At 39.9% G+C, this 24,165-nt stretch overlaps 1 protein-coding gene across 1 annotated transcript; it reads left to right on the forward strand.

The window, feature by feature from the left end:
- Positions 1-4,183: 4,183 nt before the first annotated feature.
- ube2j1 (ubiquitin-conjugating enzyme E2, J1) lies at positions 4,184-23,615 on the forward strand. The gene is made up of 8 exons (XM_044105700.1): positions 4,184-4,545; positions 9,804-9,877; positions 10,671-10,802; positions 11,246-11,330; positions 16,838-16,943; positions 18,383-18,512; positions 20,588-20,707; positions 22,200-23,615. Exons 1-8 carry the CDS (start codon positions 4,515-4,517, stop codon positions 22,485-22,487), a joined length of 966 nt encoding a protein of 321 aa, XP_043961635.1. The 5' UTR covers positions 4,184-4,514; the 3' UTR covers positions 22,488-23,615.
- Positions 23,616-24,165: the final 550 nt, after the last annotated feature.

Genomic DNA, 24,165 nt, shown 5'->3' on the forward strand with positions numbered 1-24,165 from the left:
CAGCTGCGAACCGCTCCAGCAAGAGCTGCAGATCACATCCAGATGAAGCCAAAAGGAACACGTCATCTGCAAAAAGCAGAGATGCAATCCTAAGGCCACCAGAACGGATCCCCTCAACCCCTTGGCTGCGCCTAGAAATTCTGTCCATAAAAGTAATGAACAGAATCGGAAACGAGCCCGACTTACTGCCGGCAATGCAGACCAGATTCTGACACCAGTCATACAGGGAACTGACAGCCCATATCAAGCCCGGTACCCCATACTCCTGGAGAACCCCCACAAGGCTCCCCGAGGGACACAGTCAAACGCCTTCTCCAAGTCCACAAAACACATGTAGACTGGTTGGGTGAACTCCCATGCACCTTCCAGGACCCTTCTGAGGGTGTAGAGCTGGTCCAGTGTTCCACGACCAGGACGAAAACCACATTGCTCTTCCTGAATCCAAGGTTCGACAATCCGATGGACCCACCTCTCCAGAACCCCCGAATAGACCTTGCCAGGGAGGCTTAAGAGTGTGACCCCCCTGTAGTTGGAGCACACCCTCCGGTCCCCCTTTTTGCACAGGGGAACCACCACCCCAGTCTGCCAGTCCAGGGAACTGCCCCTGATGTCCATGCAATATTGCAGAGTCACATTAGCCAACACAACCCTACAACATTCAGAGCCTTAAGGAACTTTGGGTGGATATCATCCACCCCCGGGGCCCTGCCCCCGAGGAGCTTTTTGACCACCTTGGCTATCTTGACCCCAGAGATTGTAGAGCCCAACCCAGAGTCCCCAGGCTCAGCTTCCACAATGGAAGGCATGTTGGTGGGATTGAGGAGGTCTTCAAAGTACTCTACCCACCGGCCCACAACATCCTGAGTTGAGGTCAGCAGCACACCATCCCCACTATAGACAGTGTTGGTGCTCATGCTTCCCCCTCCTGAGATGCCGGATGGTGGACCAGAATCACCTCGAAGCCGTACGGAAGTCTTTTGCCTCAGCAACAACCCGAGCCGCATGCCGCTTCACCCGCCAGTACCCATCAGCTGCTTCCGGAGTTCCACAGGCTAAAAAGGCCTGATAGGATTCCTTCTTAGGCCTGACGGCTTCCCTCACCGAAGGTGTCCACCAATGGGTTTAAGAGTTGCCGCCACGACAGGCACCGACAACCTTGCGGCCACAGCTCAGATGAGCCGCCTCGACAATGGAGGCACGGAACATGGTCCACTCAGACTCCATGTCTCCCACCTACCCCCGGATGTGTTCGAAGTTCTGCCGGAGATGGGAATTAAAGCTCCGTCTCACAGGGGAGTCCACCAGACGTTCCCAGCAGACCCTCACAACACGTTTGGGCCTGCCAGGTCTGACCGGCATCCTCCCCCACTAGCGGAGCCAACTCACCACCAGGTAGTGGTCAGTGGACAGCTCCGCACCTCTCTGCACCCGAGTGTCCAAGACATACGGCTGCAAATCCGATGAAACGATGACAAAGCTCTCCCTTATCTTCGATCTGCGGCCTAGGGTGGCCTGGTGCCAAGTGCACATCTGGACACCTTTATGCTTGAACATCGTGTTCGTTATGGAGAATCCATGACAAGCACAGAAGTCCAACAACAGAACACCACTCGAGTTCAGATCGGGGGGGCTGTTCCTCCCAACCACGCCACTCCAGAGCTCACTGTCATCGCCCATGTGAGCATTGAAGTCCCCCAGTAGAACAAGGGGGTCCCCAGGAGGAGCACTCTCCAGTACCCCTTCTAGGTACTCCAAAAAGGGTGGGTAATCTGAACTGTTGTTCGGCCCGTAAGCACAAATGACAGTCAGGACCCATCTCCCCACCCATAGGCGAAGGGAGGCTCTCCTCTCATTCACTGGGGTAAACCCCAGTGTACAGGTGCCAAGATGGGGAGCAACAAGTATGCCCACTCCTGCTCGACACCTCTCACCTTGGGCAACTCCAGAGTGGAAGTATGTCCAGCCCCTCTCAAGGAGACTGGTTCCAGAACCAGAGCCATGCGTAGAGGTGAGACCAACTATTTTTAGCCGGAACCTTTCTACCTCACACACTATCTCCGGCTCCTTCCCCAACATAGAGGTGACATTCCATGTCCCAAGAGCTAGCTTCCGCTACCGAGGATCAGACCGCCAGGGTCCCCTCCCTCGGCCGCCACCCATAACACAATGCACCCGACCCCTTTGGCCCCTCTCATGGGTGGTGGGTCTATGGGAGGAGGGGCCCATGCTTCCTCTTCGGGCTGAGCCCGGTCAGGCTCCATGGGTAAAAGCCTGGCCACCAGATGCTAGCCTTCATTCCCCACCTTCAGGCCTGGCTCCAGAGTGGGGCCCCAGTGACCTGCGTCTGGGCGAGGGAACGCCGAGTCCAAAGGTTTTATTCATCATAGGGGTCTTCCGGCTGCACTTTGTCTGGCCCCTCACCTAGGACCTGTCTGCCTTGGGTGGCCCCAGGATCATTGGGGCACTCAAACCCCTCCACCATGATAAGGTGGCATCCCAAGGAGAGGATGAAAGTTATGGCCCAAATGTAACCTTTAACGTTCTGTTGGTTTTGCTCCAAAAATTATCAAACCTAGACACTAATGACAACAAACTCAGGACCTCATGTTGACATGTGGCAACAAGTCTCGACAAACAACCATACTTCCCCATAACTCTACATCCTATTAAACGTTTGCAGAAGGAGCTGAAACATTCTGTCCACAGATGGCACCATTCAAACTTGAGACAAATAGGACAATTTGTACATAAGGAGTGGACCAGCATACCTTGCCTGCCCATGAAACAGGTGCTGAAGTCTCATGAGCAGTGTAGTGGAAAATTATTGTGGGAGCCATTTATCCTTTGTTGTGTTTATCATCACCAGGGGGCGTATTTCATTTTGAGTTCTGTGTGTCTGATGGGGGATGGGTTATTTAAGGTCAACCACGTTTGTGTTCAGGTGTTGTTGATAGGAAGAGGCAACAGTTTTCTACTGTGCTTGGTTGATGGTTGATGTTTAATTTATGTGAATTGCAATGGAAATAGCGAAACAACAAACATTGTTCAGATAATAAACGACTTTATTATAAGTCAAATTAAAGCTCGGCATCCTGATTAGGATAAGTTAATATCTGCTAGTTATATTGCTATATGTTTATTCTAAGTTCTTGTATATTCCCACTGGATAAAGTTATTTGGGTTACATGTATAAGGTTGGGAGTTGTTTTCCTACAGCTGCATGAGAACCAGATTGTCTCTCCCTTGTTTTGGATCCCTTATCTTTGGTATAAAACTCATGTGTTGTCTCTGCCTGGCAGAGCTTTTCATCGAGAACTACTTCATTATTGATTGTCCTTCAAGCTCTTAGTAACCTATTAGTAGGGGTACTAATAAGTTTGTCAACATGTGCTAAACGTTTCTTTTGATAAAGCCTTCTAGTTAAATTACCTTAGGCTATCATGAGCTATCTCAGGAATTATGCGACTGAAGGTTTTGGCTGATGGAGGACAAACTGACCACTTCTCCTCACTCCTTACTCTGCAATATTTTTTGCAATTAATTTTGCATTATTTGTTATAATTTCAGGGTTGTTCAGTAGCATTGTTGCCTTGTAGTAAGCAGGTCCTGGATTAGAATCCTGGTCTGGCATCTTTCTGCATGAAGTTTACATGCAAACTCTCCAGGTACTCTGGTTTCCTCCCACCGTCCAAAAACAGACAAGCTGCTAAGTCACAAAATTTTCATTGTGTCTGTGTGCTTCTGTGTGTGTATGCGTCTGCGTGCGTGGGTGTGTGTGTGGGTGTGTGCGCGTGCATGGTTGTTTGTGTGTTGCCTATTGATGGATTAGCAACCTGTCTAGAATAAACTTTTACCAATTAACTGCTGAAGGTAGGTTAGGTGAGCTAGTCTTATGGCATTATATTCAAAATAGATGAATCAATAAAGTATTAATCAAAGGTTGTGAATATTTTTTGTAAATGTAATTTCTTTTCTATTTTTAATAAATTTTTAATCCACTCAGTTTGCTACATTGTCATAATGGGGTAATCGTGCGTAAAATATTGGAATGAGACAATTTGGTGTAAGGCTGTAGCAAAGACTGTGGAAAAAGTGAAACACACTCCAGCTCCATAGGTGGCGGTAAAGCATTCTTTAGTTGGTTTGGCAGTTGCAAAATAATAGCGAATAAGAATTCACAATCACTTCCTGTTTACGTTCGACAAAATGACGTCACGCTAAAATGTTAAACGGAGTATTTCGATATTGAAACATCAGATAACTTAAGAGACAGCGTCCTTCTGATTTTGATACGAAACTATATGCAAACGTCCCCTAAGCCGCTGCTTCCGGAACCCGTACCCTGAGGAAGACCTCCCTCTGTCGGCGCATCTCAGCCAGAAAGCAAGCTAGCCGGGTTCTTCATTCCAGGCAGCCTAGGAAGTAACGTCTCCTGTAAGTTAGTGTTGGAACGAGTTGACCGCAGACTCTCTAACGAACTTCCAGATTAAGCAGAATACGTCGCGTCTGCCAGCATGGAAAATAAATATAACCTTAAAAGTCCAGGTAAGCTCTCTGTCAAAGTCGTTTACCTCTTCCTTCTACATTTGTCAAAAAGATGACAAAATTAACCAACTTTCACCACTTTACTCTTATAATAACTATACAACAGCTGTGTATCGTCCACGGTTAACTTTAATATCAACTGAAACTGTCACACTGACACGTCGAGCTATGTTTGACTTTATATTTGGGGAAATTTCTACAGTAGTTAAGACGGTATGGAAAATGCTTTCATTTCCTTCTGTTTAGCAGTCAGAATAACCCAACACATTATCTTTGGTTCAAGCAGATGAAAATTATACACTGAGCGTTATGTTTTCACTCATACACATTTTATTTAAACCCGGGTTTTTTAGTTTAGCACTGTTTGTTTGGAGATTGTGAGCATATGTTTAGATTTTGCTCTGCACGTTGATTAGCAGCTGTTAACCTCTAGTGGTGTCCAGACTTGTTACCACATGGGCCAAATTCATCATGTGGAAAGTGCTAGAAGACCACAAACATATTTTCTTTTTATTAAAAAGCAAAAACAAATGTTGTGAATTTTGGAAGGAAAGGCAGCTAGATGAAATAAATCAACGTAGATCCTAGCATACGTTTTTCTAAGGCGTGGGTTAATAGAAAAAACGGGTTGCTTTTTTGTTGTTGTTTATTGACAGATTTTTATTTTCTCTTCCATTGTCCAGGTCAAAAACCATTATGATTCTGACAGCTCTCTTGTTTTACTCAAATGTTTGCTATATTTAGGCAAGTTTAATGAATTATTTCACTAAATGTTGCTGAAGATCCCTTTTACTATGGGACCACAATGCAAGAGACATGGCAACTCAAAGATAAATAGCTACTTTGTGTTATTCCTAAAATTTTCTATTAAAAATTACCATATATAATATTTTACAATTCTAGAGTCAGGGACTACAAATGGTCCTCAGGCCACATTTTTGACACCCATGATCAAGTAGGTTGACCCATTATTTCACATTAAAGGCTCTGTCTGTTGTGTTTTTTACTGCCACCTATATAGAAAAATTGTGGTTAGATCAGACATTAAAATAATTTATAGTGAGCCCAGGTTGTGTAGGAGAGCAATGGCTGAAAGATTGTTGGGTGGTTAACACGACTTTTTGATTGAACTTTAAAGGCGCCTGAATTCCTTTAGGTTCTACTGAGTTTGTGATTATTTAAGTCTACTTTTTTATTTTTCATAGAGTTGGTGGTAAGAATGTATAATTTTTTGTAATTTTAATCTGTGAAATAAATCAGTATTTCTTGCAGAATAAGGAACCAGGCTAGTTGCTGTTGGTAGAACTGAAGAGTTGTAGATAAATGATTAGTTAAACTTGTGACCTGTGGTGTGGATTTAGTACTGCAGCTGGGATGACAAAGTAACAATTTGTAGCTAATGTTTTACAGTCATTTGTACATAAAATTGGCCTGCATCTCTCATATTTTTGTGTTTCAAATTTCTTGAGTCAAAAGCTGAGTTGTTCATCTCAGTATTCTCAGATGAATATACTGTGTTAGTTTAAAACATTACATTAACTTCACCTGCTGCTGTTGCCAGACATTATCAGTTGTTTCAGAATGGAACTGAAATTGAGAGTGAAACGATGAACGTTTTGAACCACTGAGTTTTTGCTGCACATCAGCCTGAACACTGCAGCATCTGCATGTCACCAGCTCAGATTCACAAGAGACCCGTGAAGCTTATTATCATAAGAAGACAAAATAGACTTGGACAAAGCCAATACGTAGGTGAGGTATTATGTAAAATGTACTTTTTTGAGCTCTGCATCATGTTATGTTACTCCCTCATCAGAAACATACAATCTAGAACGTTTATTTGGGTTGTAGTTTATGTTGTGGACTTTACAATCAAGTCTTGTTTTCTCTGCATTACTCATTAGTTTACAAATGTCACAGTTTCAAACTAAATATTAAGTTGGCTGCTAATATTTATCTTGGTAGATAAATATTTAGTTAGCAATAAATATTTAGTTGGCAAATAAATACAAATAAATAGATAACATAAAGCAAAAAACAATATTACAAATACACCACAACATTCATACAGCACATGGTGCTCCATGTGCTGTATGAATGTTGCGATAATCCCAAATAAACTGGTGGTATAAAACTGCTGTTTTATACCACCAGTTTATTTGGGATTATCGCAAATTATTAATGAGACCAAAAAATCATTGTTTCTGTTTGTTGTCATGCCCACCAGTTTTTACTGTAATCAGGCATATTTCATCTCTGCTGTGTAGTGGTGACAGCAGAGGCATGCAAGCAATTAGGAAAGATTACACTTTTGAGGAGTTTGACTCCCTCTCTCCCTCTGGCCTTCCACGTCTCTGGTTTTGGTCTGTTGTTATGCAACAGAATCTCCTATTTCCCCTCTGGACCTTCTGTGACTCATTCCCAGTGGCAGACACTCAAAATGTGTGTTACATAAAATGATTTGACATGCAGAGATTATCAACCCATCGCCTTGGGCCAGTGGCCTGACCTCTCTGACTCCGCTGAGATCATAGGCACATTTGTGGGAAAGGCCTTTCCTTGTCCACTCGGCTTACCATTAAATGAAGGATTGGGTGGGATATGAGACTAAGCAGGGGAAACCACGTGCTCTAACTCACAGAAGACTGAGGTATTGGTTGTTTAAAAAAAATAATCGTTGAGGATTTTCTGCTCCTTGATCTTTTCTTTTAGGTGTATATAGAAAGTAAGATGGGATTTAGATTTAAAAAGGTAATTCAATGCAAGTATTTCAAATAAGAAACATTTGAATGATAAAATGTAACTTCTTTAAAAAGCTACAAAAACACCCAAATGAACACATTTTATTTTCCCTTTAACAGCAGCTCAGCTATTCTCCATGTGAAATGATAAATAATAAAGTATACTTCATATCACCTTCTACCAACATTTCCTGTTCTTCTCATTTTATTATAATTGCAGTGAAAAATGCTCCGTTCACTTTCTGTCTTTGATATATATTTATGTGTGAGACTCCCGCTGGCATTGGGCACCGCAGCCAGAGGAGTTACAGACCAGTCATCCGTTCTTCATTGGAAATGTGAGATCTCTTCCCAACAAACAGAACCAGCTGGCCGTCCTGAACCTGCACCACAACCTTGGCTTAGCTACTGGATGGTTACTGACAAACTTGTATTTTAAAGTCCCAACTGGAACAGTCTACTTTGTTGTTTGTCATGATGGGAAAGTCAAAATAAATCAGCCAAAATGTCAGAAAGAGAATTATGGAGCTGCACAAGTCTGGTTCATCCTCAGAAAACAATTTCCAGATGCTTGAACGTTCCGCTTACATCTATTCAAGCACTTATATGCAAGCATAGACATGGAAATGTCCAACCATCATCCCACTCAGCAAGACCAGTTTTGTGAACAAGTTTTGATCTGAAATGTGCAAATCAATCCCAGAACTAAAACCAGAGATCTTATGAAGATGATGCAGAAGCTGCTAAGATGGAGTCTTTATCCACATTTTAGTTTTGTTGTTGTTTGTAATTGAAATCGTAAGTAATCCTGAAGCTCTTCAGTTTCTGAATATAGAGAACACTGAGGAGGGCGGAGCAGTGCAGACTCCTCATCCTGGAGTGCAGAATAAGTGTGGTGAATTCAGAGTCGCTGGCCTTCGGCAAAATCAGAGGACCACATTCTGTGAAAATGTTGTGCTATGAGGCGATCTCTGCTCTACTGCTTTTCTTCTCCCCTACAGCTTCCAGCTCCTCTCACTTCATATCACCATCATCACTCTTTTATTGGCCCCCATCCACTTTTTTAGCTCTCCCTTATCTTCATCTGTTTCTTCAGTTTTACAGATTTTAGAATTAATTTTGACATCCCAGTAGTCTTTTGATGATTGGATCCCAAATAAAATCTAACTGCTTTAGCAGCCTCCAAATTAGACTTTACCTTTTTCTAATTCCATGCTTACTTTCACTCCCATCCTGTGTTCTCCCACTCTGGCCTGGTCTCTCATGACGTTTGCCATTTCTGACTATATATTGACCCAGCTGCCTGGCAGACTGACTTCATTCTGAACTTGATGTGTACACTATGAATTTTTCACATGAGCTAGAAAAATGACATTGGCACATGTTGTTACTCCTGTCCTTGTTCTAAGAACCATGTGATTTATTTCTTCAGGTTCTTTTCTCAAGAGCTCTTTCACTTCTCTGCTTAGACGTCATGAGCTGTTGCCTTACAGCCAGAAGTACAGTAGGAGCTGACTTTATGTCCTTCACCGAGGCAGGAAGTAACCCCACCCTTTCAGATAGCTCTAATCCTCAACGTCCTCAGCAGGACTTGTGTAACCTTTCTAGGATGCTGATGTTTTCTGTAGCTAGACTGAAGCAGCCGATGTGTGTGTTTCAGGCCAAGTGCTGATCATTAGCTGATACCTTGAACTCAGAGCTGGGATGCTATGGAATTTCAATTTGCAAATCTTTATGGTTATCAACCGAAATTTAAAGTTAAAGCTTTGTTTGTCTTACTTATAAGAGGGATTTAGCTTTGAGTTTGCCTTAATGATACTGCAGTAAAAGTATATTTACAGTGATTTCAATCAAACAATCAAATCAATCAAATTTTATTTGTATAGCACATTTCAGCAGCAAGGCATTTCAAAGTGCTTTACATCAAATCAAACACAAAAACACAATGCAACATAGAATCAACAATAAAAACACAATATTTCATGCATACCAGAAGGGAATATTACTCAATTCAGTCTTTGCGTATATACACAACAAAGTTTAACAGACCTCAAGTGTCTTTTGATGAAAAGTCACAGGATAGACATGGTCGTACATATTGTTAAAGAAAATAAAAATATGTTGTATTAAAAGAAAAATACTGAATACCTTATATTTTTTATTCTAGGACACCTTTAATTTTTCTGTGTAAAATAATGAAATGTCTCCATGTGTAACCATCTTGTCCAGATTCATATTATTCTATGACACAGTCCATCCACATCCCAGACGTTTCCCACATTTTTTCAGTATAAATGCTGATAAGAGCTTAAAGCTGGTAATTTGTGCAGAAGGTAATTTTTCATTAGAATATACTTGGGTGTTGGCTTTTCTGATTCTCAGATCAGATAACTACAACAGTTTGAAGAAGTGCTGGTTTCCTTCTGGAAGCGCAGGAGATCAGTAGTAGCTGAGAAGAATGGGAGCCGATAATATCTGCTTGGTCACTAACTCTTTCTTTCACTGTCCCTGTCGTAGCGGTGAAGAGGCTAATGAAGGAAGCTGCAGAACTGAGGGATCCGACGGAGCACTACCACGCCCAGCCACTGGACGTACGTTGAAAACATTCTCACCCAGATGATCAGCAGACCATGTCACGTCTTTTAAAACTCTACTGGTTGACAGGGTGGATCTTTACTCAGCTCAGTGTACCTGTAGAAGCAAGCCAGGGTTAGGCATTATATTAGTGGAAGCCATGGAATAATGAAATGGTAAACAGTTGAGTGTAAATTGGTGTAGGTTCAGGACAAGAATTGTAAAGTAATAATGTAAAAGGAGGAGAAGACATCAAAAGTCAGTATTTCTTGTTTGAGACATAGTGAACCTTTTAAAACTGATTGCCTCAAAACTGGTAAGTCAACAGTTGTAAGTAATAAACTAATTAATCATAGTTAGATATTAAAACTAGCATCAGTCTAATTAAGCGATGATTCTCCTAACAGTCTTAAATCTATCACAATTTAATCTAGAGTACAATTCTGAAGGGTAAATTCATTTTTATATGGCTTATTGACCTCTTATTATTGTACTGTTATGTTTGACCATTTCAATAAAGATAGAAGACATGATCAAAGAAACAGAAAGTGAAACTACCAAAAGGGAAGTCCTACAGGAATTTAGAACACATGTTGACCATATCATCATCTGATCAAAGATTCAGTCAGATTCTCACCACTTCAACAACATCAGGCTTTTACCTAAGGAGGTGTTTTTTCTCGTCGTTATTATCAATACAACAGACCGCTGTTACGTTGCTGTCAGCTGTCACCTCCAGTCAGTGCATGTTCCTGTATGTGTTCACACATTCTAATCTGCACTAATTGTGACATTTCTTTGTGGCTCCAGGACAACCTCTTTGAATGGCACTTTTCTGTACGCGGGCCTCCAGATTCTGATTTTGATGGTGGGGTGTACCATGGCAGGATTGTGCTTCCCCCGGAATACCCCATGAAGCCTCCCAGCATCCTCCTGCTAACAGTAAGTTGGAGGGAAAGCTCATGTTTTAGTCCCTTCTCCTGAAGCAGAACAGGAACACATCAGACTAGACTGTTAATATTAGCCTTAGTGGCATTTTATTGAACCAGGGGCCGTGGAAGGTGTCATGTTCAAAATCAAGTCCTCATTGTTTATTCACTGCAGGGCCTGCACTGTTTGTGAGAGAATGAGTTTGCTTTACATTAACACACCTGCTATAATAACCATTTTAATAAGATTATTCCAAAGGATTTTGAATGTCCATTTCTTATGCAGTTTTTTATTCTGTCATATTTTATGTATTTTATTTTTATTGTATGTCAGAAAACATTTAATTTAGTATGTTTTGTTCTCAGGTTTTCCAACCTCAGCTTGTCTCTAACAACTTTCGATCATTTGTTGTCTGTGTCATATCCAGTCAATTGTCTTTTTTTTCTCTCCCACAGCCAACTGGGAGATTTGAAGTTGGGAAGAAGATTTGTTTGAGCATCTCAGGGCATCACCCAGAGACTTGGCAGCCTTCTTGGAGCAGTAAGTACCCAATTACACTGAAAAAATGAACTTAGGGGGTTATTACATTAACAAAAGAATATCATGTATTTTTAACTAAATAATTTCACGTTTCAAACAAAAATGTGACACAATCATGTTGGATAAACACGAAATTCAACAACTTCACGTTTATGAAATTTAATCATGTTGAGATAACATGATTCATTATAGTCAGACTGATCTTGTGCTGAAGCCAAGTGAGATCACAGGATATCACACAAGTTCACGTGAGAGAATCGTTTTTGTCTCAACTAGAATAACATATTCAAGTTGAGATAAAGTGATTCAATTTAGTCAGATTCATTTCCCTCCGAAGAGGGTCTAGCGAGATCAGGGAATCACGAGAGATTATGGAAGATCACACGACATAACTGTTTTGCGCCTGGGAAGACTTCAAAGCGGTTTTAGTTACACATTGAACAATAGATATTTGTTTTTCTCTGCAGGGCACTCTGTAACAACTGTAACAATTACGCCAACACAGACTTGTAAAAAAAGTCCTTTTTTAAAAACAAAAAACACAGTTTTTTTAAAAAACACTTTTTTAATTTTCATGAGTTGGATCAACTTAATAAGTAGTGTGAAGGTATCACTCTATCATAAGTTGGTTTCTCCTGCGTGCTGTGGTGGCGCAGGGGTTTAGCACACTGCACGTTTGGAGGCCTTAGCCCTCGACGCAGACGTTGCTGGTTCGACTCCAGGTCCCGGCAACCTTTGCCTTGTCCTCACTGCCCACTGTCTCATAAAAATACAAGTCACTAGTGCTGCGAAAACTCTTCGGGGAAGAAAAAGTTGGTTTCAACTAAATGTGTGTTAATCTTAGTCAAGTAAATTATTTGGTCCAAAGCATTACAAATTAGTTGGGCTGGCTCTTTTAAATTACATTGGGTCCAACTATAGTAAATGAGTTGAATCAACCTTAATAAATTAAATTGAGCCAACACATTTGCTTTAAATTGGAATAACCATAATATATTAAGTTCAGCCAACACTTAATACACTGAAAAAAATACCTCTTTGGAGGAACATAAAAAAATCATGGAAAGGTTTTCCACCTGATTGCTTTGGTTTATTTCAGCACCATGTAATTCTGTTACTCCTATTTAAAGCAAATGTGTTAGGTCAACTTAATTTATTAAGGTTATTCCAATGTAAAGCAATTGTGTTGGTATCAACTTATGTTATTATGGTTATTCTATGGTTGATTCTAAATCAAACGTATTGGCTGAACTTAATATATTATGGTTATTGTAATTTAAATAAAATGAGTTGGCTCAACTTATTTTATTACGGTTATTTTATTAAGTTTTGGCTGAACTTAATATATTATGGTTATTCCAATTTAAAGCAAATGTGTTGGCTCAATATAATTTATTAAGGTTGATTCAACTCATTTACTATAGTTGGACCCAATGTAATTAAAAGAGCCAGCCCAACTAATTTGCAATGCTTTGGACCAAATAATTTACTTGACTAAAATTAATGTCAATTTAGTTGAAACCAACTTTTATTTTTCTCCGAAGAGTTTTTGCAGCGCTAGTGGCTTGTATTTTTTTTGCGACAGTAGGCAGACAGGGTGAGGACATGCGGCAAAGGTTACCAGGACCAGGAGTCGAACCAGCAATGTCTGCGTCGAGGACTAAGGCCTCCAAACGTGCAGTGTGCTAACCGCCTGCTAGAGTTTCTCAGCACTCCAGAGAAACCAACTTATGTCACAGTGATACCTTCACACTACTTATTAAGTTTATCCAACTCATGAAAATTAAATTAGCTCAACAAACATGCTTCATGCTGAAAGAAAGCTATTTAATCATGTGGAAATCCTTTCCATGATTTAATTACATTAATTCAAAGACTTTTCTTAAAAAAGTATTTTTTTACAGTTCTTAAATGCTGAAAGAAATTTAAGAACTGTTTCAGTGCAGTTCTTAAATGCCAATAGCGCCCTGCAGAGAAAAACAAATATCTATAGTTTAATGTGTAACTAAAACCACTTTGAAGTTTTCCCAGGCGCAAAACAATTATGTCTCATAATCTCTCGTGATCCCCTGACCTCGCTAGACCCTCTTCGGAGGGAAATGAATCTGACTAAATTGAATCACGTTATCTCAACTTGAATATATTATTCAAGTTGAATATATTATTCAAGTTGAGATAAAAACGATTGTCTCGCGTGATATCCCGTGATCTCACTCGGCTTCAGCACAAGATCAGTCTGACTATAATGAATCATGTTATCTCAAATTGATTAAATTTCATAAACGTGAAGTTGTTGAATTTCGTGTTTATCCAACATGATTGTATCACGTTTTTGTTTGAAACATGAAATTATTTAGTTAAAAGTACATAATATTGTAATAACCCCCTAAATTAATTTTTTACAGTGTAGAATAACCATAATAACATAAGTTGAGCCAACTCATTTTATTTAAATTAGGATAACCATAATATATTAAGTTCAGCCAACACATTTGATTTAGAATCACCCATATAATAACCATAATAACATAAGTTGAGCCAACACATTTGCTTTAAATAGGAGTAACAGAATTACATGGTGCTGAAATAAAGCAAAGTAATCAGGTGGAAAACCTTTCCATGATTTTTTTATGTTCCTCCAAAGAGTTATTTTTTTCAGTGTACTACACTGTAAAAAGTAATAAGTTCACTTTACTTAAAAAAGTTAGGAAACCGATTGCCTCAAAATCTTCAAGTAAAGTAGCTAATTCATTTTAAGGTGTTATTGCTAAAAATAACTATGTTTAGACCACTCAGATAAAAGCAGTAAACCTGAGTGCCGTTAACTCAAAATCATTAGTAAAGTTGACTATAAAATGTCAATTATGACTACTTCAAATTGTGAGTTATGTCAATTAAGCAGTACTCATAAAAATAAGTTATGCTTACATGTTTAAGAGTTCACATTACTTGCAAAATATCAGGAAACCGATTGCCTTGATATGTTCAAGTAAGATGAACCAAAAGTGTTAAGTTATTGGAACGAAGAGCCAACAGACAACAGTTTGAATGGAAAAAAATGTTTAATAATTAAACAAGTTTACCTTAAATACAAGGTTCTCAAGTGTGGTTACATACACACTAACCTGGAAACAAAGTTTTCCATAGACTTTTTTTAGGGAAAAAAAATGACATGACTTTTTTTCTAGGGTAGCCTTCAATCTAATATTGAATCCCTCAAATGGCCCTCAGTCTTTAAAACTTTGAGAATCCCTGCTTAAATGTCTGTTGACTGGTGTGAAACAAAAACTCAATTCTCAATACTAGAGCCCAACATTTATCATAACATTGATAAAGTAAATAGTGAAGTAGTGAAGTGAAGTAATGTTTCTCCTCATTAACATAAAACCATTTAGTAGTCTGCAAATGCAATGATGCTCTCTCCAACAAAAAAAGAATCAAACAAGAAATAAAATCACTTTTCCAATAAGGGTAAAGGTATCAACGTTGATCCATAATGTCACATCACATTCACTCATTGCATCAGAAGATTTTTGAGTGATTGTATTTTTGGTTTTAGGGATTTATGTCCAAGTGACAGAAGCACCCTTTGGATGAAGTCAAAGGTGTACTTCAGTTGTTGAGGGTACTCCAAATTCAGAGTATAAATAAGTCCAAAGAGCAAGCACATGGCATGTGGAAGATTCCCAAGATCATTCATGACAAGACTTCCTTCCAAAATGATGGCAGTACTTGAAGACTGGAGGTGCAGTGAGTCAGTGGAGGCCTGCCTGTCCTCAGGAATGATGGTCAGGATCCCAATGGGGGTGTGAGACACGTCTGGGTCTTCGCAGTCCTAACAACAATAGAAGCAACACCACAATTACATATCAACGTAACACTTCTTTAGGGTGACCAGACGTCCTCTTTTTCCCGGACATGTCCTACTTTTCAGACCTAAAGAAATGTCCAGGGGGAATTTAAAATCGGGATTTTGGTCAACTGCCTCAAAACACATTACATAGTTTACAGTGCATTGTGATTACATTGCCACTGCTCCACTACTCCATTCCAGGTTTCTTTGTATGGAGAAGAATCGGTAGCACATGTACACACATGTGCTACCGATTTCTTGTGCTACCGCTGGTTCTACCCCCCCCGTCTCCCCCATCTCCACCCCCCGTTGGCGCATGTGTGTCCGCCGATTCTACCCCCCCGCCAACAAAAAAAGAAGTGTCCTCCTTTTCAGAAACCCAAATCTGGTGACCCTACACTTCTTCATCACAGCTGCTTCTCCTACAGTTTACAGCTGTCCCACCTATGGCAGTCTACTCATCATAAGCCTTCTATAACAGTACAGCGGCTTTTTAACCCGCCAACATCTTTATCCTTATCCCTTTTCCTTTTTTTGTTTTGCGCCCCGGACAGCTTTTTTGCTCTGCCGCTCCATCTTGTTGCCACTAAATAAACATGATATTTTCGACTAACGTTAGTCCCAGGCATCGCTAAATCATTACACATAAAGTTAACCTCAAAACCTGGACTTACGGATGAATTATACGGCCGAGATAACGAATATAAGTTTGCTAAAAAACAGTGGGACTTACCGTGACAAAACTTAGCTGCAGCAACCGCCGTATTGTTGACAGTTTGGAGCTTCTTTCAAACACGTCGTCACTCGTCAGTGTCCAATGCGCATGTGCGTTCAACGAGAGCTGCCGAATGATGCGAGTTTTTGCTGGTTATGCAGATGCGTTTTGCTCACTCATAACTCCAAGTTCGGGTTACTTGCTGCTGATGAGTTTGATTACTTGCCTCAGTAGAAAGTTGTCTTTGCTAAGTTTAAGTTAGTATAGTCAACAGAATAAGCTGGAATGAGTTCAGGTCACTTTTCTTTTTGAGTACACTTTACTTTTACATTTTACAGTGTACTGTTCCAATTCACTGTTTTCGTTTTCCATACCGATACTGATACCTGAGATTTCAATATCAGCAGTGATACAGATGTTAATATCAAATCGGTGCATCTCAAGATTGTTTTCCACATTCTCAGTGAAACATGTTCCAGTTTCTGGTTCTTATTTCTTGTGCCCCAACAACTGTAGGCTTGAATTTGACATGAATCTTTAAATCCAATTGTTCACAGATATTTTCAGCAAAAGTGCTATTTTAAAAATCTACTAATAATCGCCAGGATTGAAGAAGAATTAGTAAAGAAAAAAGGCTGAACAACCTGATTAAGAAGGCTAGTTATGTTCTGGAGAATTCTCTATAACATATGAAGATTATGGTACAAAGAAGGATTCTTCATAAAATCAAGAAAATGTGAATCTGTAAAATACGTCTGACTACAGGTCCATTCTGGATGTTCACATAGACAAAGTTTCAGATCTGCTGTATAAGGTTAAACATGTGTAAACTGTGATATAGTGTAAACTCACCTATTTTATTACATTGTTAAATTGGCTTCACTTATGATTCTTCATTTCTTTTTTCATATTTTTATTTGTTCTGTTTTTGTCTTGCAGTCCGAACTGCTCTAATAGCTATAATTGGATTCATGCCAACTAAAGGTGAAGGTGCAATAGGATCACTGGATTACACCCCAGAAGAGAGAAAGGCCCTCGCTAAAAAGTAAGATATCTTTTTTTAGAATCATTTCACTTATTTTCTGTGTTGTATTGTAACTTGTGTTTGCTGTGCTTTGGGTTGGGAGTGATAGTTGAGCGTTAAAGGTCTTTCTACTGCTATTTTTCCTCACCACTACTCAAACATTAGATGCTCCAATGTGCTTTCAGTGTTGATTCAGGTTTTGACTTGGAGGTGATCCACAAATCCACGTTATACAGATGTTCATGCTGTGAACATAAAGGAACTGTTGTCAGTTATCCTCAGAGAAAGTCATTAGATGAGAATGAGAGCCTGAGTTGGGGTGAATTGACCCAGTGTCCACATTAGCATTCACTTTATTCAGTTTTTCTGCTTTTTTTAGGAAGTAAACCTATTGAGATTATTAATCTATTTTCCAGGGATGTCCTGGTTAAAATTAAAGCAGATCACTATAAAAGATGCTAACAAGACATTACTTTTGTAAGAGGAATCTGCAGCAGAACCTGGCTCTGTGGGAACAGTCAGTAAAGCAGATGGTTTACTGACAGGAACAGTGATAAAGAACAATTTCACTGTTAAAGAAAAGTCAAGAGTTTACGACACCAGCAGCTCCTTTAGTTTCTTTATTTATGAGAGAAGCGCTGCGTTTAAAATAACAAGATTTTATAAACTGTTTATATAAACTTATTTTATATGTATTACTATAATAAAACAGCCTTGTACCATCAGCTATTTTTACAACTTATCTTTCCTGTAAAGAGCATGCTTGACAAGCAAAGATGGTGTGGTCAGGTCGCTTGCTTTTGCAAGTCCACATAGTCATTATCACCAATACATCTGGTGTCATAATGGTACATGAACTGGCACGTACTGCACAGGCTTCATTCTGCACTACATTTTAGGTAGACAGGTAGCAAGTCACTCGTCTATTAGCTGATGAGATGAGGGTTGGGACTAGCCTATGGGTTTATTGGCACTTTAAAACAAAGTTTCAGAAAGACAACAGAAGAGAATATACCTAGCTTTCCAGCTTCTTAAAGGGAAAACAAGAATATTTGGTTTTTCAACATAAAATAACAAATATGTTTTGGTTTTTCTGTTCTCTTCTGTTGTGAAGAGAACAGAAGAGAGCTTCTACAGAAATATCATGTGAATATGTTTAAAAACCAAATATTCTGGTTTTCCCTTAAGAAGCTGAAAAGCTAGAGAGCTTCTCTTCTGTTGTGATAAAGCTGTTAGCAGTTTATTTGCATAATAGAATAAACAAATCCCATAGGTGTCTAAAAACAGTCTTTTTAAGGTCCCTAGTGTTTATAACTTAATTTATCCATACACCTTGATGCAAAGATGCCTCATTAATGGTTTGATGCTATCACAGGGGACATTTTCATTGTATAAAAATGTGGGCTTCAAAACTAAAGATGTCCTTGAGACATGATAAGCTGATCCTTGTTGGTTCCCAGGTCCCAGGACTTCTGCTGTGAAGCTTGTGGCTGTTCGATGCGATCTGCCCTCCTGCCTCTGACCTCCAACAGCAACCCCAGTGCTGAGGATCGCCAGGCCAAAGAACTAGCACAGCAAATCAAATTCAAGGTACAAACTCAATTTTTGGCGGAAAGTATTCTTCCTTGATGTCATCCAGTATAATTGATTTGCATCAATATTTTTTTTTCTGTTCTCTTCTCTTGTGAAGAGAACAGAAGAGAGCTTCTACAGATAATTGATGTTAATCAATTATACACCTAGTATAATTGATTGACATCAATTATACAGGATGTGTGTGTGTGTGTGTGTGTGTGTGTGTGTGTGTGTGTATATATATATATATATATATATATATATATATATGTCAGGTCTAAATACCTATTAAAGACAAATTAAACAACACAGGAAAGAGTTAGATTCTTTGTACTCGCGAGGAGAACAGACAGAGATGTGCTTTCAGTTACAATCTCCTACTGCTCTGAAAACACATATGCCTGCTCCTCTCTTTTTATTGCATTTAGGATCCCTCTCACATTGGGCGCTGCAACTCTCAAAGGGCGGGGGAAACAATTCATCACATAGTTGCAGCGCTAATGACAATCACTATCCAGACACAGGTTACCTAAACACTAGAATATTGTTGTTTCAGGCATGGGGTTGAGCAGAACAAGTTGTATGTCTTCAAGGCGACGGCTTTATAGCTATCTAACAAACAAAGGAGAGCAGAGTTTCTTGCAGGGCAATAAACTCTACTGGGAGTAGTTGTCACTGCTATCGCTCAGGAAGGCCTCACTGCTCTCTCCCAGGGAGGCCTCAGGAAGGAATCAAAGTTATTCAACACACAGAAACATTACTTATACTAAGAGTAAAAGCATATAAGTAAACATTATTTAAATGTAACTACAAGGCTACATGATACAACGAATATTTGATAATATTAGTAATACAATTTACCCAACAATATATATATATATATATATATATATATATATATATATATATATATATATATATATATATAAAAGGTGGAAAATATATGATTAATGTGACCCTTGATTTAAACTTTCAATAAAGTGGCAAATGATCAGAAATGTATTAGTCATTACTGTTCAGAGAGCTACTTGTAGAAATGAATTTCTATGAATAGAATTGCTTGTTGAAAGAGTTACATCACACTAAACAAAACTTGGTGCAGTTAAAGTTATACAAGCTAACCTTGTGATGAACCTGTGAAAAGCTGAAATCCCTGAATACTTTATACCCTCTTAAAAAACACATAACAGTTTATTTTATCACTTCAAATGCCAAATGCACATTAATTTTGCATAGCACACTAACTGTGGATAAACAGGTTTGCCCTACTGAAGAAACTAACACCCAGGATACTTCTCATCTCTGCTCTTCGGGCTGCTGCCAATCGGTGCCAAGGAAAGTGAAAGGAGCTCCTGGATTGGCTCCTTTGGAAACGTCAGCTGTTACCATGTGAAGTAGCATTGTGCCTAAGTAATTTAGTTTCACAAACTGCATTTTTAAAAATATTTTAAATATGTTTTATAAAAAAGCGTCTGTGAAAACTGAACCGGGAACAGGCTGTAATCTGCTGCAATAAAATTATTACAAATGTAGAGTTGTATGTTATTCTTACTCACCATTTATCTGTTAGTGTTTAATTAGCTGGGTGTTTCTTAACACATAGCCTGTCTGGAAGGCATCTCTCCTGGAAGGTTCAAGTCCTATTCTACCACGTTTACATTTTCTTGAAGTTTGATTGACATCTGTGAGCCACTAACCAGAGTATGATGTTATGAACGAATGAAGACATCATTCCAGCCTGGACAGCTCAGTCTGTTACGTACAAAACTGATAAAAGATATGACTGTTAATTTAATTCCCATGTCCTATCATTTATGATTACATTAGCACTTAAGCAGTGGTAGTTATCGATACTGCCATGAATGTTGCAGTGGAAGACTTCAGCTACGGATTCTTCCTCTGTTGTTCAATTGCATCACTTCACATATCCTAATAAAGAGAAAGTTCTGGTTGTTGTAGGACATACTTTCAGTTGGTGAGTAAGGATCTAGGCCAACGAAAAGTGTAACTGTGATATCTGTCATGGTAAAGATTTACGTCGGAATTATTTGCTCTAACACACCATGCTGTTTTCCTGTGTGTCCGTACAGGCAGAGTCCAGTATAATACCACAGGCTTCTACAAGTGGAAGTAAAGCTTCGATTCTCACTCAGGGAGAAACCTCCAGCTCTTCTGAGCAGCAAGCTGAAGAAAGGCCCCAGGATGAACAGGTAGGTGGCGCTGTGTCATGTGGGACACAGAGAGCCACACAGCTGTGCTCTCTCTGTCAGGTTTTATTTGGATTTCAGAAATCACTGTGATGCAAACTTATTTTTAATCCTTACACACTCGTCCAGTGACCCTTAATATCACTTTTCAGGTTGAAATTAGAGTTTTCATAAAAGGACCCAAAATAGTCAGAAATATGTATATTTTAACTGTTCATCGAGACTGGTTTGGGTAAATTCTGAAAACAAGTTTTGGACATCTGTCTGTCTTTCCACCATATTTGCTCAGAGGCTCCGTCTGGTCTGTCTGAGCTTTGTTCTTATGTTCCCTTTTGCCATATAAATACAGTATAACACAGAGTCCATACAACTCGGGTCATAAAGACACCTGAGCTCATATTTCTGTGATTAGCAGCAGTCAGAATATTCAGATATTATACATGTAAAAAAAAAAAAAGAAGAAAAGTAAAAATTTTTCTCTTCACTCATTTCACTCAATGGATTCATCTCAGATTAAAATATTTCAAACCTTTATTTCTTGTCATTTTGATTATTCTGGCTTTCAGAAAACTAAAACCCAGAATTCAGGAAAGATGGAAATCAGACAAAAGAGGATGCAAATTCTTACAGAAATATTTTTTCTTCATGCCTGCTTCAGCTGCTGAGCCATTGCCCATAGTTGGTGGGTTTAGTTCTGCAGTCAGACATCAGCTCTCTGTCAGCGTAAGAGGAGATGAGCTCTGTGGCTTTCAGCTTTTATTTTCACAGCTTCTCTTTAGCAGATCTGAAAATATCAGCAAGCTGTGTTGCCTAAGAGGATTGATTTTAGTGCCAGACGCTATCCAGGGAACCACTGAGACTCATTCTGAAGGAGCAGAGGAGAGGGTCAACTTAGATTAGTATCCTGTGTTTAAATAAACCAAGCAGACCTAAAATAGTCCCTACCATCTGTTTCTGAAGTTGAAGCTAAAACTCTAAAAAGATGGACCACAGCATGCTGCCTGGCCTGCTGAACTAACCTCCTACTTCCTCCACCTGTTACTTCCCATAAACAAGACCATGTTGTCTGTGCAGTGGTTTCCTGTTTCTATTGCATCCTGCTGTCTGATCCTGCTAGGTTTAATTAAATGAAATCTAATTTGTCCTAAACTTTTATGCACCCTCTCACACACTGTGCTGATGCTCATGTTGGGCTTTAAGTTGTTATTATACTGCTACCATTGACCACACATTAATGCTGTGAGAAACCAAAATAGGGTTTGGGCTGCTGGAGTAGTGAGAACACAAACTGTCTCAGGTTCATGTTGGTTTGGTTGATCCAAACATAGAAACCGAGCTATGAGCTGGAGAACCACACACACACACACACACACATACACATACACACACCACTCTAGCACACCCTGAACGCATCTCAAGAAGACCAGGAAAGACAAAAGTTTCTGATAACATGTGACTTAAGGTTTAGTCTGAAGGATTCCATGTCGCCCTGCAGGTGGAAGTGTCTCCAGCAGCAGATCCAGAGGAAATCCAGGCCCCCAATGACAGCGGCCCTGTTCGTCGGCTCAGTCCCAGACAGCGCCGGGCCCAGCAGCTCAGCCGACAGGCCCCCAGGGCCGGCAGAGAACCAGTAGCTAGCAGAGCTCTGTTTGGTCCGGCGCCTCGCCGTGACAACCATGCAGCCTCTGCAGTCCTCATCGTGGTTCTCACCCTGGCCTTGGCTGCCCTCATCTTCCGCAGAATCTATTTGGCTAATGAATACAAGTTCAACTATGACCTGTGATGTTTCCCCTTACCGCTGTAGTCCACAGAACTCTGAGCAGAACCGTGGAGGGCAAGCTGAGGCTGTAGCTAACACTGACATTGGGCCTTTTCCACTGACATGCTTCCAGGACTAGAACAGGCTGGTACTAGAGCTGTTCCTAATCTGATTCTATTATAAAGGTAAAAACTACTGGTTTTAATCACAGCTGTAGAGCAGACCCAGCCTCATCATGATGTCTTCCAGGATGTTTCCTCCTTTCTCTGGTATATCCTGTGTTTAAGCAGAGGAACAGCTTACCCAGACCGAGTACAGTTTGTCTCATTACCTCTGCACACATGTTTTAATGTCATATATTTGATTTAGAAGTGCTACTTTACACAACTCGTGATGTTTAGATGAGGCCCAGCGCACAGTTCACTGTGAAAATCCCCTGAATCCAAACTGTCAGCAGACGATGATAAAACAACGGCAGCAGAATAGCAACCGCGTCCAGCATGACAACTGGTTAACTCCTCTTCCTCATGCCTTGACTTCATGTTCCTATTAAAGCTTAGAGGTTTTCATATGTCAGCTTAACACAAACACTACAGCAAATCTAAAACTTGAAACATAGTGCTTAAAGCCTTTTCATAATAACAATAACACGTTTTGTTTCTAGGTGTCTTTCTTCACTTCAGGACGCTGAGTTTTAGTTAGTTGTAGGTCTCTGTGAACCTGCCTCAAGCCTCTGATGGAGGAGGGTCTTTTCCATGAAGTTTGTGTGACTGTAGCATCACTTCCTGCTTCCTCATTTAGCCTCAGAACATTAAGCAGAAGAAATACTGGGTTTGATGCTAGCACTAGCTCTTATTTAGTACTGGAACCAGTTTGCTGGAAAAGCCCTTCATGCTCTGCCGCCTCAGCAGCCCGCTCCTCTCAGGAGGCCGTATCATTCCTGCTGCTGCAGTCAACAACACTTCCAGGGTGTCTTTTAATCAGTGTGACTTTTAGTCTCTGAGGCATTGTGGCCTGCGGCATTAAGAACGGGAAGCTTTTTTCATTTATAGAACTTATGCCGTGGCCAACATGTCTCCCTCTCCTCATGTAATTGTTGAATATCCAACGGCTGTACTTATTCTGTCAATTAAAACTGTAACTGATAAGTTAGCAACATGGGCCAATGTGAGCTCTTTCTCTCATCAGACTGATGTGTGTTTGAAATTCCTGCCACGCAGAAATCTGATTCCATGATGTTGGGCACAGAGTTTGGAGAAAGTCTTAGTTTTAAAGCAAGATATAAACTATCACACACTTCTCATGTTTTCTTTGATCTTGTAAAAGACGGGAGTCAGCTGATACGTAAGCTGCCATTTACCATCGACCCAAGGAGTTTTTATTAACTTAATGTGTGTGTAGGTGGATGGTGTGCTTTAAAATAAAAAGCATCAAATTTTTAATTCAGTGAAGTTTTCATGCTAAATTGAAGATTTCTGTTAGATGATAGATTCACTCTAAGCAGATTTTTAGAGTTCTCTCATGAATACATGCAGCGTGCTGCACTGTGATTTTCAGGTTTTATGGCAGGACTGCTGGAACTTGTAAGAACCTCAGACTCATAATTGATTTGCCAAAGAATCACCATCAACAAAATTTTCAATATGTGAATGTTCACAAATGATTTTAGGAGTTTATGTCTGCAAATAAAGATATAACCCAG

This window comes from Gambusia affinis, linkage group LG22 (genome assembly GCF_019740435.1).
Source record: "Gambusia affinis linkage group LG22, SWU_Gaff_1.0, whole genome shotgun sequence".
Classification (NCBI taxonomy): Eukaryota; Metazoa; Chordata; class Actinopteri; order Cyprinodontiformes; family Poeciliidae; genus Gambusia; species Gambusia affinis.

Coding starts and splice junctions, on each gene's coding strand:
- ube2j1 (XM_044105700.1), top strand. CDS start 4,515: ATGGAAAATAAATATAACCTTAAAAGTCCAG. Junction 4,546..9,803: donor ATATAACCTTAAAAGTCCAG/GTAAGCTCTCTG, acceptor TCCCTGTCGTAG/CGGTGAAGAGGCTAATGAAG. Junction 16,944..18,382: donor AGAAAGGCCCTCGCTAAAAA/GTAAGATATCTT, acceptor GTTGGTTCCCAG/GTCCCAGGACTTCTGCTGTG.